Genomic DNA, 17,507 nt, shown 5'->3' with positions numbered 1-17,507 from the left:
GAGTCTGTGCTGGAGGAGACAGGAGGTGATCAGAGGTCTGTTTACTGTAAGATGAGCGAAGTGTGTATCGAGTGTGGAGCGACTGATGAGGTGTTAAAAGGAGCTGATGAGGAATGTTGTTACACTAGTAACTCACAAACTGCTATGTAATTACACGGTGTTGCAGTATAGATAATTACACAAGTTTAACAAGGTATGGGTGGGCTCACCAGGTGGAAGTGGGCATTAATATGGACTTAATGCTGGAGAGATCTCCCTCAATATTATTTCCATTTTAATAATACTGCTAAACTGTAGTACCATGCAATTACAATAGTAGTTCTTGTTACTACAGGGTTGTTACTACAGGTGACAATCAGTTATTTTACTACAGTGTTTGTACTACAGATCAATTACAATATCAGTTCTCATGTTACTACAGTGTTGTTACTACAGGTGTTGCTATGTAGTTACACGGTCACTAATGTACACCTGAGGAAAGGTGAGATGATGAAAGTCATATGATATTGAGAGATCAATGGTTTGATGGCGTTAGGATCCTGTGTGCCCTAAAATGTGTGTGTGCTGCTTTGCTCCAAGCTCTACACCACTGGCAGCGTTTCATGAGGTGTCTCACCCCTCTACAGTACTTGGGTCAAAACGTGTTTGAAATCCTTTCAAATATAACGCCATGATTGGAGCTTGCTTGGGGCAGTGTCACTAATGGGGAGGCCTGCAAGGTCTGCATGCATTTGAAAGGGTTTTAAATACCCCTGTTGACATGATTGTGGCCCCCGTGCATGGCGGTGCGATGACAATAACGCTAGGATGAGCGCCACCTACAGGTGTGTTTCTCGTGAAGTAGCTGGATCAGTCCATGGGGGTGTCTCTTGAGCTTTATTTATGCTTGAAATTACACTAAGTAGTTATACTCATTTACTGCGTCGCCGAGTAATTACATAGCATTAATCAAGATCAAGAAAAATATTACATAAATAAGAATAAACAAAATTACATAAACAAAGTTTCAAGAATCAAATTAACAATACAAAAACAATTTAAAAACAGTCACAAACTGTGGCCAATGTTCTAAACCGACCCAGTAAGTAAGATTATGCAACACACTATCTATCCTGGGAAACATGGACACCAGCCGTTTCACTCATAGCAACTCTTCTTTGAACTGAATCTGACCCAGTTTCTTCCCCCACCTTCCCTTCCGCCTCTCTCCTGCATGCTGTTCAAGTATGATGTGTTGTTAGATCAGATGTGATCATAAACCATGTTAGATCAGATATGATCATGTATGATGTGTTGTTAGATCAGATCTGATCATAAACCATGTTAGATCAGATATGATCATGTATGATGTGTTGTTAGATCAGATCTGATCATAAACCATGTTAGATCAGATATGATCATGTATGATGTGTTGGATCAAACACAGTATGTTCATGTAGGACGTGTGGTTAGATCACACCTTTTTGACAGCAAATGTAAAGTTTTCTAAAAGGTGTTCTACATACAGATGATAATAAATAATAATGTCAACAGCTAATGATAATCAAATTAATAAAAGTTGATTATGACAGTTACTGAGAATACTGGGTATCAATTGATAAAGCCAACAACATGATAATGACAAAATGGCTGACATCACTGATGTATCTCCTCTGTTTTTCCCACTGACTCAGCCTGGATTTACTCTGGATGCTCTGTGATTGGTCAGTCTCCAGACGGGCAGGGGGCTGTGATTGGTCAGTCTCCAGACGGGCAGAGGGCTGTGATTGGTCAGTCTCCAGACGGGCAGAGGGCTGTGAATGGTCAGTCTCCAGACGGGCAGAGGGCTGTGATTGGTCAGTCTCCAGACGGGCAGGGGGCTGTGATTGGTCAGTCTCCAGACGGGCAGAGGGCTGTGATTGGTCAGTCTCCAGACGGGCAGAGGGCTGTGATTGGTCAGTCTCCAGACGTGGAGGTGGAGGAGACCCTCTGGGCTGCCAGCGGTGACAGAGGACAGTTCCAGGATCGGGGCTCTGCTGCCTCTGAGGGCGTGGCCAGCTCCACCTCTGACATCATCCATCCCACCTCACCTGGTAGCAGCCTCTCACTGGAGGTCAGCGGCCACGCCCCTCCTCTGGCCACGCCCACTGACAGCTCCAGCACCACCTGGGCCTCCAGACACAGGTGAGTCTATCATGGAGACGGGAAGACATGTCCGTAGATGATGGAGCGACTGATTATGAATACATGTCCGTAGATGATGGAGCGACTGATTATGAATACATGTCCGTAGGTGATGGAGCGACTGATTATGAATACATGTCCGTAGGTGATGGAGGGACGTGAATAGAGGAAGCCTTGATTATGAATACATGTCCGTAGGTGATGGAGGGACGTGAATAGAGGTAGCCTTGATTATGAATACATTTCTGTAGATGGAGGAGGGACGGTAGCCTTGCCCAAATCTTGTAATTCCATGGAATTTTCCTCCAACCTGCTAGAATATATTTTTGGTCAAATGGAGGAAGATTGAGTTTTGCAAGCGGTTGTAACACTTTTGTACAAACCAAAATTTGGAAAAAGAAAGGGTAAAACTTTATTTGAAGGGGTGTGCATATGACGGACATGACACTGTTATAACCATGACATGACACATTATTGCATTGTTATTGCACAGAATTGCATTGTTATTGCTCAGCATTGTTAGTGCGAGCCTGTGAACGTGCACCAAAACAGCCTTGATCACCATCCACTGACACAAATGCGTAAAATTTTAACTTGCCCACTCTCAAAAATAACCGTCACATATGACACTATTTTGGTCACAGTCTCAAGCTCTGTTTTGGGCATAATTCACATGGGTGCGCATTTTGCCTCACGAAAATTGCCATGTCAGTCTTATGCACCCCTCTTCAAATCAAATCAAACTTTATTTGTATAGCGCATTTCATACACAGAGGCAACACAATGCGCTTTACAGAGAGCAATGGGGGGGGTGGGCATAGGTCCCACCCATACATATTCAAAGTGTTACCAAAGAAAGAAAGCATACACTTTTTATGTAAGGTAATAATATTATAATTATAATTCCTTTAATTTATAAAAAGCAATCTCTGATTTATTTTCTTTATAAAGCACACTCTATATGTGCTGAAATGGAGCACTGAGGTGTGTCAGTTTGGGTGAGCCCTGAACTGACTCAACACTGAATGATTCACCTACTCATGAGTCCCATCCTGCATGCATCACAGGGTTGACTGATCTGACTCATGAGTCCCATCCTGCATGAATCACAGGGTTGACTGATCTGACTCATGAGTCCCATCCTGCATGCATCACAGGGTTGACTGATCTGACTCATGAGTCCCACCCTGCATGAATCACAGGGTTGACTGATCTGACTCATGAGTCCCATCCTGCATGAATCACAGGGTTGACTGATCTGACTCATGAGTCCCATCCTGCATGAATCACAGGGTTGACTGATGTGACTCACGTCTCACATCTTTCTCACGTCTCACATCTTTCTCAGGGCTCACATCTTTCTCAGGGCTCACATCTTTCTCATGGCTCACAAAGCACCTGTTGGGTTTTTAAAGGCTGGTTATTGAGTAAAACGTTACTACTAATGGGCTACAGCACCATGTGTGGGACCTGAGAAACAGCCCAAAGCCTGCAGCTTCACGTAGAGCGCTGGCCTGTAATAGAAGTGTGGTCTGGTTGTCTGGTACGCTGCTGGCCTGTAATAGAAGTGTGGTCTGGTTGTCTGGTACGCTGCTGGCCTGTAATATAAGTGAGGTCTGGTTGTCTGGTACGCTGCTGGCCTGTAATAGAAGTGAGGTCTGGTTGTCTGGTACGCTGCTGGCCTGTAATAGAAGTCTGGTCTTGGTCTACTGGCCTCTCTCAATCTCTCAATCCCAGGAAATAACAGCAGTGTTAAAGCTTCTCCTCAGTTGTCTTAAAGAATATAGTGTAATCCCAAGTGTGCAGGGACACATTATGTTTGGTTTGGTGCCTCGACTTGGCTTTTTATTTTGATCTACTACACTAATTACTCTTGAGAACACTCATTTCAGACCCAAACATCTAAATAAATATTTCAAACATAGCAAACAAATTTACAAAAAAACAAGTCTCCTGCAAAGCACAGCTCTGCAAACCTAAATCCTCTTCCCTAATTTATTCTCAGACACAGCAGTGATATCATCCACCAGAGGAACACAGGCAGGTTTACGGACGCCTATGAAGAGGACCTGGAGCTCACTGCTCAGCTGCACCAGACCCTGGCTGACCTGGCAGGTGAGTTTGCAGTAATGGAACAATGCATGAACAATAATCAGCACCGGAAAACATTAAACACAACCCTAACCCTCTCCAACAAACAGGATGTCTCTTACAAATTGTGCCAGGTAACTGTTTGACATGATACAGGTGTATAATAATAATACAGGTGTAGGCTATAATAATAATACAGATGTATAATAATAATAATAATAATAATAATAATAATAATAATAATACAGGTGTATAATAATAATAATACAGGTGTATAATAATAATACAGGTGTATGACAGAACACAACTCTCAGAACCCTCTCCAGCAATAGACAGCCACATACTTAGTAGTCTGTCTATATAACCAGTAAACATGAGAAAATACTGGTATTTATTTATTTATACAAAAATTGCTGGGAGCTTATCTCTTTATTGTGATGATAGATGGTAAATTGAGTGCACTTACAGTATATACCGTAGCACTTTTATCCAAAGCACTTTTCAATGGCCTCTCATTCAGTCATTCACACGCAGAGAGCTGGAGTCCATTATCATCTCACTAATGGAATAAACCACCAGCTATAATTGCAGAATGGAGAAATTGTTGAAGCAAATACATGTCTGATGATTTATAATATCATGATTTAAACATTATGATGTTATCCATTTAGCTGATACAGAGCAAATATCAAACCCATAAAAACATGGAATAGAGCAGCCAGCACCTGTGAGAAAGTGAGATGATTTCCTAAACAAGGAGATAATCACTTTGTAGTATGTTGTAGCAGCACAATTCAAATCCTATTGTTCAATTCAACTCTGTATTAAGCAAGTGTAACACAGTCAGGGACAGCAAGGTATCTGGTTCCCCGGGTGGGAACCCCCTCCTCTCTCTCTAGTCAGGGCCGCTGGTGAATCTCTGGGCCCAAGGATCACATTACAGGACAGAGGTCCTGTTCTCTGACTCATGCTTTTAAGTGTCCAATGCTATGTGATGGGAGTGGTTAACAGATATTATATAAGGTGGTGACAGAGTTCAGACATCACCATTTTCTGGGATCTGACGGTGGCAAGGCCTTGCCTCATGTAGTAGAAGCCAGTTTCTATTCTGCAAAGATCTTCAATAAAGCTGCAGCTCTAATGATTTGAAGAACCAAGGCATTTTCTCTAAATTCTTAATAGTTCCATTTTTTATTTCGGTAACAATGCATGGTAGGCAAAAGCATGGTAGGCAATACGGGCTTTCACTGATATGTCTATTTACTGTATGACTATTTTGTGCTGACAATCCAACTGAGCAGCACTTCATGCAATATAGCTTTTGATTTACAGACATGTTCATGGGGTCTTGTCCACAATACCAATGTTATGAAGTAATAGGGGCTGCCATTGATGAATTGTATTATTCTCTCGTTCTCTCTCTCGCTTCAGCAGATACCAGCCATGCCAGCGCTTTTTCACTGCAAGAGACCACATATTTCTTATCATTGGAGAGTAACCAGGTCCCTGTGTCGGTGGTGGATATGGACATCCCAGTGACAACCATAGATGAAGTCCTGGAAGACTGTGGACAGAGCATGACCGACTATGAAGCAGCACTACCGAGAACCACCCAACAGACGGTCACCAGAGAACCCAGAGAACCGAGCTCCAGCTGCCAGCCAGGTGCTTTCATAGAGAACACAAACAACAATGCATGTTCATCTGAGAGCCACAATCAAGCTAGCAGTGTCCGACCGCTGCCTTTGCTGGATACAGACTGCCTCAAAATACCAGAGGGCAACACTAACCCCAACCCCAAACCTAACCCCAACCCTAACCCCAACCCTAACCCCAACCCTAACCCTAACACTAACACAAAGGCTTCCAGCACAGAGAAGGAAAAACAAAAAGCTTTGGTGACTAAAACTGAAATGGAGCTTCAGAGAGATAAAGAAACTTCTGATACTAAACACACTACTGTTCACAGCAACTATCTAGACGTTCCAGAGAGCACCCCGAATCATCTCCCATCTGGCCACTCAGAGTCTGATGAAGAAGTGGATGGAATTCCTATATATAGAGGCCATGTTGCCATCAGGAAAATCACCCACAACCCTGTGCCTCGATTTGGTATGAAAACATTCACTGTCGTCCCCCCCAAGCCAGTTGTCACTCCGGCCCAGAAGCCTTTTACCACCTTGACCGCAGGCGCCATTAAAATAGACGACCAAGGCAACATGGTTAAGGTGGGCATCCAAAGGAACAAGTTTGGTGGTTGGTCTGAGTCGGGGATCAACACAGAGTCTCATCTCCTGGGGAAAGCCAAGGCCTTCTGGAGCTCAACTGAGAAGCAGGAGGCTTCGGTCACAAGCAGAGGGCCTAGTGTGAAGGCTATGGAGACCGAGGTCCTGAAAACACCTGCTATCAGCACCCCTGAACTTGCAGAGAAAGCCAAGCCCGAGGAACCTGCCAAATTCGTTATGAAGGCAGCGGAGGAGCGCGTAGATGCAGAGATCATGGTTTCTGCTTCAGAACCTAACCAGCAAACTGTCAAACATCATCTGGTCTCCTCAGACAAGAGAGATCTGTCTTTCCTCAGACCATCAAGGAGAACGTCTAGTCAGTATGTGGCATCTGCCATCACTAAATACACAGCCACACCCAAGGTCAAAGCTTCCAGCATTCACAATATCCCAGAATCCTTGGTCCCAGGTGGCGTCAGCTGTCAGAAAGTTGGCCGATCCATTCAGGTGACGCCACATCAGTCTTCTCAGATAACTGTGAGCGTTTTAGGGAAGAAGGAGAGAGGTTCCATTGGGCTTGAGTCTCTTCCTGGAGGTCCCAAGAGGTCAACGATCTACCCTGACTACTGCACAGAGAGACAGGCGGTATCTAGGGAACTCAAGCAGGACTGGGGAGGTTCCATCACTGTGACCGCCCTGAGCGCAGGTGGAGGAAGCTCCAAGTCACTGGAGTCTGTGACAGCCACCGCCAAAACTGGCCAGCCTAGCAGCCCCACCGTCACGCCAAAACAAACAATTATCCTGAACTGCTCCACTAAACAGAATGGTCATCCCATGGATCCACAGAGCATCAAAGTGATGTCCACCACCACCTCCTCCTGCCCAGCACTAGCCAAGGAGACATCCACTACCATCTCCACCTCCACCTCCCCAGCACTGGAGACATTCAACACCATCACCACCACCTCCACCTGCCCAGCACTAGCAAAGGAGACATCCACCACCACCTCCACCTGCCCAGCACTAGCAAAGGAGACATCCACCACCACCTCCACCCATCCCGCACTAGAGACATCCACCACCACCTCCACCTGTACAGCACTGGCCAAGAATCGTTCCCCACCGACAGAGATTCAGGTTCCTGGTGGACTCATCCCAGACCCCCAGCAGGCCGGCATGTTTGGACCTGTCAAGAAGTTCAAACCTGTGGTCCTGAAGTCAGTTCAGAAGGAGACGTCAGTCCACTCCACACTTATGGAGGCTATCCAGAGAGGCGGGGGCAAAGAAAGACTGAGGAAGGTGAGAGTTGTCTGTTAAATGTGTGAGGGTGATAATGAATTCTGATTATAAGCTCTTTGCTAACTACCCATAGGCACTTTACATAAAACATGCTGTGAATAAGTTGGTATGTGTACATCCAAATAGAGGTGGAAGACATCCTACTAGTACTACTAGTAGTACCGCTACTGCTACCACTACTACCACCACTGCTACTACTACTACTACTACTACTACTACTAATAATAATAATACTTCTAGAGGTGGAAGACATACAGTATCAAAAGCAGTGGTGGAAATGGGCCAGAACACCCCAGGTCACTGTCCTGGAAATGAATCCTGGGACAGAATTGTTACCTCCACCCCAGTGACAGTGCAGGGTGAGAGATACTGTTTTCGGTGGCGTGCGTGTGTGCGTTTGTTTGTGTGTGCATTTGTGCCTGTGTTTGTTAGCAGGATTACGCCAAAACTACTGGACCGATTTTCATGAAACTTGGTGGAAGGGTGTAGCATGGTCCATCTGAATCAGGATGCGGGTCCACAGGCAGGCCAAACACAGCCGGACATTCAATGTTTGGACTATGATTATGCAAAAACTAACAAACCAATTTTTATGAAACTCAGTAGAGTGGTGTATCATGGACAACCTTAGAACCCATTTTTTGATTTTGGAGCGGATATGGGCCAGATCCACAAATGAAAACAATACTTAGAATGAAGCCAACTCCCTGTGTGGGGGAGCTAGAAACACGGGGTTTGGACTGGAGTTTGTGGGGGGAGGGCCTGGAGTGCACTGCCCCTCGCCGGCTGTGACCCGAGGGGGGCGCCACAGAGCCGGCCAAATACAACCACCTATTCACCTCCAGTCATTTTTACCTCCACCCTAGCGAATTGTGGGGCGGGTCCACAAGCCAAACACAGCCCGGGCAGCCATTCACATCCATTCATTTCTTGGACTAGAATTGTGCAAAACCTACCAGACTGCTTTTCATGAAACTCGGTGGAGAGGTGTAGGATGGGCCAATTTAGAACCCATTCAATATTGGCGTGCAAAGAGCCTCGTAATGCATTCAGGGGTGGAGGTCTGTGTTCCTTGCCATTTCTTTTTTACATCAAACTTTATTTAAAAAGCACATTTCATACACAGAGGGAACACAATGCACTTCACAGAAAATATTTCATGATTCAGAATTGTCCAAACAAATGTCCAGACAGCAGATGACTGACAAAACGTGAAAGTGTACAAACACTCTGTATTGATGTCATAGTGCACTGAACCATGTTATGTATCTAATGCACACTAAAGACAAGCCAGCCAATGAAAAGACTCAGGTGTTTTTACATCATGCCTGACTCTGACCTAGAGCATAGGTCTTAAACTCAAGACCTATGCTTGGATTGGCAAAATGGGTGCATGGTCCCAGACCCTCTAGCAGGGTAGGGTTTACCCAGACCCGCCTACCAGGGTAGGGTTTATCCAGACCCTCTAGCAGGGTAGGGTTTACCCAGATGCTCTAGCAGGGTAGGGTTTATCCAGACCCTCTACCAGGGTAGGGTTTACCCAGAGCCGCCTACCAGGGTAGGGTTTACCCAGACCCTCTAGCAGGGTAGGGTTTATCCAGACCCGCCTACCAGGGTAGGGTTTACCCAGACCCCCCTAGCAGGGTAGGGTCTACCCAGATGCTCTAGCAGGGTAGGGTTTATCCAGACCCTCTAGCAGGGTAGGGTTTACCCAGATGCTCTAGCAGGGTAGGGTTTACCCAGACCCCCCTAGCAGGGTAGGGTTTATCCAGACCCCCATAGCAGGGTAGGGTTTACCCAGATGCTCTAGCAGGGTATGGTTTACCCAGACCCCCCTAGCAGGGTAGGGTTTACCCAGACCCTCTAGCAGGGTAGGGTTTATCCAGACCCTCTAGCAGGGTAGGGTTTATCCAGATGCTCTAGCAGGGTAGGGTTTACCCAGATGCTCTAGCAGGGTAGGGTTTACCCAGACCCCCCTAGCAGGTTGGGTTTACCCAGACCCCCCTAGCAGGGTAGGGTCTACCCAGACCCTCTAGCAGGGTAGGGTTTACCCAGACCCTCTAGCAGGGTAGGGTTTATCCAGACCCTCTAGCAGGGTAGGGTTTATCCAGATGCTCTAGCAGGGTAGGGTTTACCCAGATGCTCTAGCAGGGTAGGGTTTACCCAGACCCCCCTAGCAGGGTAGGGTTTACCCAGACCCCCCTAGCAGGGTAGGGTCTACCCAGACCCTCTAGCAGGGTAGGGTTTACCCAGATGCTCTAGCAGGGTAGGGTTTACCCAGACCCTCTAGCAGGGTAGGGTTTATCCAGACCCTCTAGCAGGGTAGGGTTTACCCAGATGCTCTAGCAGGGTAGGGTTTATCCAGACCCTCTAGCAGGGTAGGGTTTATCCAGACCCTCTAGCAGGGTAGGGTTTACCCAGACCCCCCTAGCAGGGTAGGGTTTACCTAGATGCTCTAGCAGGGTAGGGTTTATCCAGACCCCCATAGCAGGGTAGGGTTTACCCAGATGCTCTAGCAGGGTAGGGTTTATCCAGACCCCCATAGCAGGGTATGGTTTACCCAGACCCCCCTAGCAGGGTAGGGTTTACCCAGACCCCCCTAGCAGGGTAGGGTCTACCCAGATGCTCTAGCAGGGTAGGGTTTACCCAGATGCTCTAGCAGGGTAGGGTTTACCCAGATGCTCTAGCAGGGTAGGGTTTACCCAGATGCTCTAGCAGGGTAGGGTTTATCCAGACCCCCATAGCAGGGTAGGGTTTACCCAGATGCTCTAGCAGGGTAGGGTTTATCCAGACCCCCATAGCAGGGTATGGTTTACCCAGACCCCCCTAGCAGGGTAGGGTTTACCCAGACCCCCCTAGCAGGGTAGGGTCTACCCAGATGCTCTAGCAGGGTAGGGTTTACCCAGATGCTCTAGCAGGGTAGGGTTTACCCAGGTGCTCTAGCAGGGTAGGGTTTACCCAGATGCTCTAGCAGGGTAGGGTTTATCCAGACCCCCATAGCAGGGTAGGGTTTACCCAGATGCTCTAGCAGGGTAGGGTTTATCCAGACCCTCTAGCAGGGTAGGGTTTATCCAGACCCTCTAGCAGGGTAGGGTTTATCCAGACCCTCTAGCAGGGTAGGGTTTATCCAGATGCTCTAGCAGGGTAGGGTTTATCCAGATGCTCTAGCAGGGTAGGGTTTACCCAGATGCTCTAGCAGGGTAGGGTTTATCCAGACCCTCTAGCAGGGTAGGGTTTACCCAGATGCTCTAGCAGGGTAGGGTTTACCCAGACCCCCCTACCAGGGTAGGGTTTACCCAGACCCCCCTAGCAGGGTAGGGTCTACCCAGATGCTCTAGCAGGGTAGGGTTTACCCAGATGCTCTAGCAGGGTAGGGTTTACCCAGATGCTCTAGCAGGGTAGGGTTTACCCAGATGCTCTAGCAGGGTAGGGTTTATCCAGACCCCCATAGCAGGGTAGGGTTTACCCAGATGCTCTAGCAGGGTAGGGTTTACCCAGACCCGCCTACCAGGGTAGGGTTTACCCAGACCCTCTAGCAGGGTAGGGTTTACCCAGACCCTCTAGCAGGGTAGGGTTTACCCAGATGCTCTAGCAGGGTAGGGTCTACCCAGATGCTCTAGCAGGGTAGGGTTTACCCAGACCCTCTAGCAGGGTAGGGTTTACCCAGACCCCCTAGCAGGGTAGGGTTTACCCAGATGCTCTAGCAGGTTGGGTTTATCCAGACCCTCTAGCAGGGTAGGGTCTACCCAGACCCTCTAGCAGGGTAGGGTTTATCCAGACCCTCTAGCAGGGTAGGGTTTATCCAGATGCTCTAGCAGGGTAGGGTTTACCCAGATGCTCTAGCAGGGTAGGGTTTACCCAGATGCTCTAGCAGGGTAGGGTCTACCCAGATGCTCTAGCAGGGTAGGGTTTACCCAGACCCCCCTAGCAGGGTAGGGTTTACCCAGACCCCCCTAGCAGGGTAGGGTTTACCCAGACCCCTCTAGCAGGGTAGGGTCTACCCAGATGCTCTAGCAGGGTAGGGTTTACCCAGATTAAGTTGTATTCCACTGTATATGGTTTTGGTCAAATTCTTTAGAATTACACAGAATGATAACTTTAAAAAACTTTTTTTTTTACCCTGGATCACAAACTAATTTGTTTCCGTACGTTTTGAGAATGATTTTTGTCGTTAATGTATTTTATAGATATCTGACTCGTGTGCCAGCATGGGGAACAGGCCGTGTTTTGAGGAGGAGAATGAGAGGTCTGCGCTGCTAGCTGCCATTAGAGCTCAGAGTAACTGTGGACAGCTGAGGACGGTGAGTTGTGTTTATCAAATCAAATAAAACTTTATTTATATACAATAGCATATATTTCATATACAGGCAACACAATTCGCTGTAGTATAGTGTATACTGTATACTAGGAGAATGACAATGGGCCTCATTAACCAATATATTCATATCCAATATTCTTCAGTTTCCTTCTTAAAGGACAAATTTAGCTACTACGAACAAGAATTTCAAGTGCATTTTTATAGCTAGTCCAGTAAACATGGGGGACGTCAGAAAGACATTTGACTCATGTTGTCCAGTTTCAAAATGTTTTAGCATAGCACTAGCGATTTGAGAACCAACTAGAGCTTCAAAATTAACAAAAACATCTTCAATGATGTATGTTAACTTTTAAAACAAAACATACTCTAGTCTGGCATTTCTGGCAAATCCCATGTATTTTTCCCATAGAGATTTTGTACTACCCACCAATATGGCAGCAATGCTAATCTCACCACTCTATGAGCACCATGGGTGATCAGTCTGGATGTCTGAGGGAGATACTGGTAGATATCTGAGAGAGATACTGGTAGATATCTGAGGGAGATACTGGTAGATATCTGAGAGAGATACTGGTAGATATCTGAGGGAGATACTGGTAGATATCTGAGGGAGATACTGGTAGATATCTGAGAGAGATACTGGTAGATATCTGAGAGAGATACTGGTAGATATCTGAGGGAGATACTGGTAGATATCTGAGGGAGATACTGGTAGATATCTGAGGGAGATACTGGTAGATATCTGAGAGAGATACTGGTAGATATCTGAGGGAGATACTGGTAGATATCTGAGGGAGATACTGGTAGATATCTGAGGGAGATACTGGTAGATATCTGAGAGAGATACTGGTAGATATCTGAGGGAGATACTGGTAGATATCTGAGGGAGATACTGGTAGATATCTGAGAGAGATACTGGTAGATATCTGAGAGAGATACTGGTAGATATCTGAGGGAGATACTGGTAGATATCTGAGGGAGATACTGGTAGATATCTGAGGGAGATACTGGTAGATATCTGAGAGAGATACTGGTAGATATCTGAGGGAGATACTGGTAGATATCTGAGGGAGATACTGGTAGATATCTGAGGGAGATACTGGTAGATATCTGAGGGAGATACTGGTAGATATCTGAGGGAGATACTGGTAGATATCTGAGAGAGATACTGGTAGATATCTGAGGGAGATACTGGTAGATATCTGAGGGAGATACTGGTAGATATCTGAGGGAGATACTGGTAGATATCTGAGGGAGATACTGGTAGATATCTGAGGGAGATACTGGTAGATATCTGAGGGAGATACTGGTAGATATCTGAGGGAGATATCTGAGGGAGATACTGGTAGATATTTGAGGGAGATACTGGTAGATATCTGAGGGAGATACTGGTAGATATCTGAGGGAGATACTGGGTCATCAGTCTAAACACCATGTTTCTGTCCCTCTTTGTTCTCCAGTCCAACTCTGAGGCAGCAGAGGAGCTAGTGAAGTTGAGGAGAACTGAAGTGGAGGGGCATGCTCCATTTGACACCAGAAGACCATCCCCACCAACCTCTCCTCCCTTCTCCATACCTCCTTCACCTCCTCCCCCTCCATCCAGCCAGCCCAAGCCCAGCATGGTGGTGGGGCCTGGGGAGAACCCTGCTCTGGCACGCCAGGCTTTGCTGGAGGTCATACGATCAGGGAGTCCTGCTAAGGGCCTGAAAAAGGTATGCAGTTATATGACCTGGGCAAATTAGCAGTTGATACATACTTATACAATAAAAAAATAATATTTTCATTTAATATATTTATCCAAGCAAATGTACTGAGTTAGATAGTCAGCGATCATGGACTGAAAACATGTAAAGGTACCTTGAATAGAGCATTTCACAAGTTTGAAATAAGCATGTTTTGCCAGATATATAACCCGATAGATGTTATTTGATGGTAAATTGGATTTCATAATTGTTACTGAATGCATCATAATTTTAAAATGTATAAATTGTTAGAACATAACTAACAAGTATAAATTGTTAGAACATAACTAACACTTGTTTTCATCTACATCGTCTTTTATCCAGGTCACTGCCCCTACAAAAACTGTCCAAGTGAATGGCAAACTGGGTACAATACAAGCAACATCCTCATAACCCCAAGGACAATAAACATATTTTGTTGAGGATACACAACCTGCAAACCATCATACTGTAATACTGTAGTAGCCAAACAATATGCATAGTCTTTCACTTGCATACAACATGACTGGGAAGAGTTTGAATGCTTCATAAAGCATGTGCCAATTATGTTTGAAGAAAAGTTGGATATTTATTAGATGCTGTTGTTGATATAATCATAGGAGATTGTCTAAAGAAGATTTTTTAGGAGGGATTTTTAATTTATTTATACTTTAGACTATTCTATAAGAAACTGATTAATGCTGCCTTACTATCAGTGTTACATTTGACAATTGCCGTTTATTCAACATAATAGGGTTAAATAAGTTAGAACTGCCAATCTATACAACTTTTGATTTCAAGAGATTGTCCAGTTGGTTTGTACTAGCCCTCTCTGCATCATTTTGAGCTGTATGTTTTGTTTAAATTAAGACCTCCGCATTATACCCTATATTATACCCTGTAGTGAATGGCTATTTCACCACATGAGATGCTGTGGTAAAACATGTCTGGTGTGTTGAAGCGTGTGTTGGCCACACCTGTCAGACTACCAAGATGGAAGATAGCGCTAGGACCTTCCATGTGTTGTGCAATTATAAGGACTGAATGATTGCAGTGCATTCAGATAAGTATTCTGACCCCTTCACTTTTTCCACATTTTATGTTACAACCTTATTCTAAAATGGATTACATTGTTTTTTTTCTCATCAGTCTACATACAATACCCCATAATGACACACAGCCAAGACCACACTGGAGTGGCTTCGGGACAAGTCTGTGAATGTCCTGAAGTGGCCCAGCCAGAGCCCATACTTGAACCCAATCAAACATTTCTAGAATTACCTTAAAATAGCTGTGCAGCGACGCTCACTATCCAATCTTGACAGAGCCTGAGAGGATCTGCAGAAAAGAATGGAAGAAATACCCCAAATACAGGGTTGCCAAGCCTGTAGCGTCACACCCAAGAAGACTTGGAATCGCTGGTAATCGCTGCCAAAGGTGCATCAACAAAGTACTGAGTAAAGGGTCTGAATACTTGAAAGGGAATTAAAAGTGAATATTTCAGGTTTTTCTTTTTAATACATTTGCATGTCTAATGATCTCTTTCCGCTTTGACATTATAGGGTATTGTGTGTAGATTGATAAGATTTTTTTTTTTTTTTAATCCATTTTGGAATAAGGCTTTAACGAAATGTATAAAAAGGTATGAATACGTTCTTTATGCTCTGTTCATACAGTACAGATGTTTATGATCTGTACATACAGATGTTTATCAGTTAAAATGTTCGGTTCAACATTTGGGCTTATGTTCTGTTCTCAAAGTGAGTGACGCAGCAATTGCTAGGGCATTCACGACTACTGACTTTTAGTAGTCATTGACTAATCGGCCAAAATAGTTGACTAGTCGATTGAGAATTTAACATAATTATTCCTTTTTCACCCAATAACATGGTCGATAAACAAAACAAACTAAATATATTTATACAAATATATATATATACTGTATATCGATTTTTTTATAATTAAAAAACAATGAAAATATGAAGACGAACTATCCACAGCCGCCCCCAACGGCAAATAAAACACATGTATTTATAAAAAACAAACACATTTTATTTCTTTTTTTTGTGTGAAAACGACTAGTTCACCAGCAATGCACAGGGTTGACAAGTGGTTTGATAGTGGACTAGTCTGTGAAACCCCTACCAACTGCTAGGAGAATATTTAATATTCTCATAACTTATCGGGAGTGAGAGACAGTTCTCTAAACAACCCATTAGAGCCGTTAGCCGAGGCTAATATTTCAAATCCACTTTGTGATTGAACTAAGCTTGGCTTATGGCTCTAACGGGTCTCAATGCTTCCTACTGCACACACACACAGATATGGGTATGTATCTATCTTCTGGGGAAGATGGCAAATAAGCAAATTTCCCAAAAAGTTGGCATGTTCCTTTAACAGTGTTCTCCCTCTTGAGGTTACGAGTGGTGGTGCTGCTGTTTCCGAGCCGTATCGCGGCCTAAATTAAATTGATAAACATCTGTATACACTGATATTGGTCTTAGCCCAAATTGACCAAAATAGTTCTTAATGCAATGGGTTATTCAGCATGAATACATGGTGTAGACTGGAGGGAGGGGTTGATTCCTGTGACTGATTTGTCCCCCATGTAAAGATCTTAAGACAGAGGCTATATGATTCTAGTATGACTCAAAAGATCATGCATCATGGAATCTTTGTTGTATTCATTTAGATCTTTTTCCAATGTCCAAATCCAATTCTCCTATAGTATATAAAAATGTAATTGCATTACCAGACTATCCTAATGAGAAACTGAACAATGACCATTCAATGATATAGAGTGAACTTCATAAGCTTTTGCTTTAGGGTGCACATTATTTTGGGAAGTATTGGACCTAATTTTTGATTTAATAAAACATTTTGTATTTTCTTTCTTTCTTCCTTTTTACTATAAGTTACTATCAAGGGTAGCTACTACCCCAACACTTTTTTATCCAGTCTGGCCCGGCGTGCAAACATTTTCATCCATGACAGTAGTTATTGCAGATCTGACATCCTTTTTCACGGATGATCAGAATAGAGCTTTTGGTGGAAAATGTGGTCCGGAAAGCTCTGCAAGTGACCAGTGTTAGCTGTTATATTAGCATTCATGGGTTTCAAATGTAGTCCTACAGTAGACCTGCCATATTGGGGACCAACACAGGTGTTTCAATTTATCTGATTGGCTCTACTGCATAGAATCCTAAGCAGTAGAAATAATTCATTCATTTGAAACACCTGTATTGGTCCCCAACATGGCAGGTCTAGGACTACATTTGAAGCAGAAGCCACACAAGCCAGGAAGAGAATTCAAATGCCGCGGCCCGCGGGGCAGGGTTGCCAGATTGGTGTGATGTTTTCCAGCCCAATGAGTGCTCAAAATCCGCCCAATGTGATAAAAAAAAACACCCAAATATTATAGTATATAATATATAGCAGTGCATGCTAAGAAAAATGCCTTTCAGTTGAAATACCGAAAATAATTATAACTCATGTGGTAAACTGCAACACACGCCTACACACAGCCTACGAGAGAGAGAAAGATGCGTAATCCCATCAAATAGTCAAAATGATATAATGCAGGCAACAAATTATAATAAAACACATGAGAAGCATGGCTATATCAAGAATATAGGAACGGCGGTGCTGTGGTCATAGACAAGAGAGCAACTCAAGATAACAAGATGACAA

At 44.5% G+C, this 17,507-nt stretch overlaps 1 protein-coding gene across 1 annotated transcript in view; it reads left to right on the top strand.

Annotated features, from left to right (window-relative positions):
* The window catches only part of cobl (cordon-bleu WH2 repeat protein), a 62,016-nt gene extending 45,315 nt beyond the window's left edge, over nucleotides 1–16,701 (top strand). Inside the window, 6 exon segments of the mRNA XM_084442681.1 lie at nucleotides 1,674–2,163; nucleotides 4,169–4,278; nucleotides 5,686–7,778; nucleotides 11,966–12,079; nucleotides 13,557–13,808; nucleotides 14,163–16,701. Coding sequence (XP_084298807.1) covers nucleotides 1,674–2,163; nucleotides 4,169–4,278; nucleotides 5,686–7,778; nucleotides 11,966–12,079; nucleotides 13,557–13,808; nucleotides 14,163–14,231 — 3,128 coding nt within the window. The 3' untranslated portion in view covers nucleotides 14,232–16,701.
* The last annotated feature ends 806 nt before the right edge of the window (nucleotides 16,702–17,507 follow it).

Source organism: Borostomias antarcticus, assembly GCF_949987555.1.
Source record: "Borostomias antarcticus genome assembly, chromosome: 8".
Lineage (NCBI taxonomy): Eukaryota > Metazoa > Chordata > Actinopteri > Stomiiformes > Stomiidae > Borostomias > Borostomias antarcticus.
Note: the sequence above shows the minus strand (reverse complement) of the source record. Positions and strands in the feature narration are given on the sequence as shown.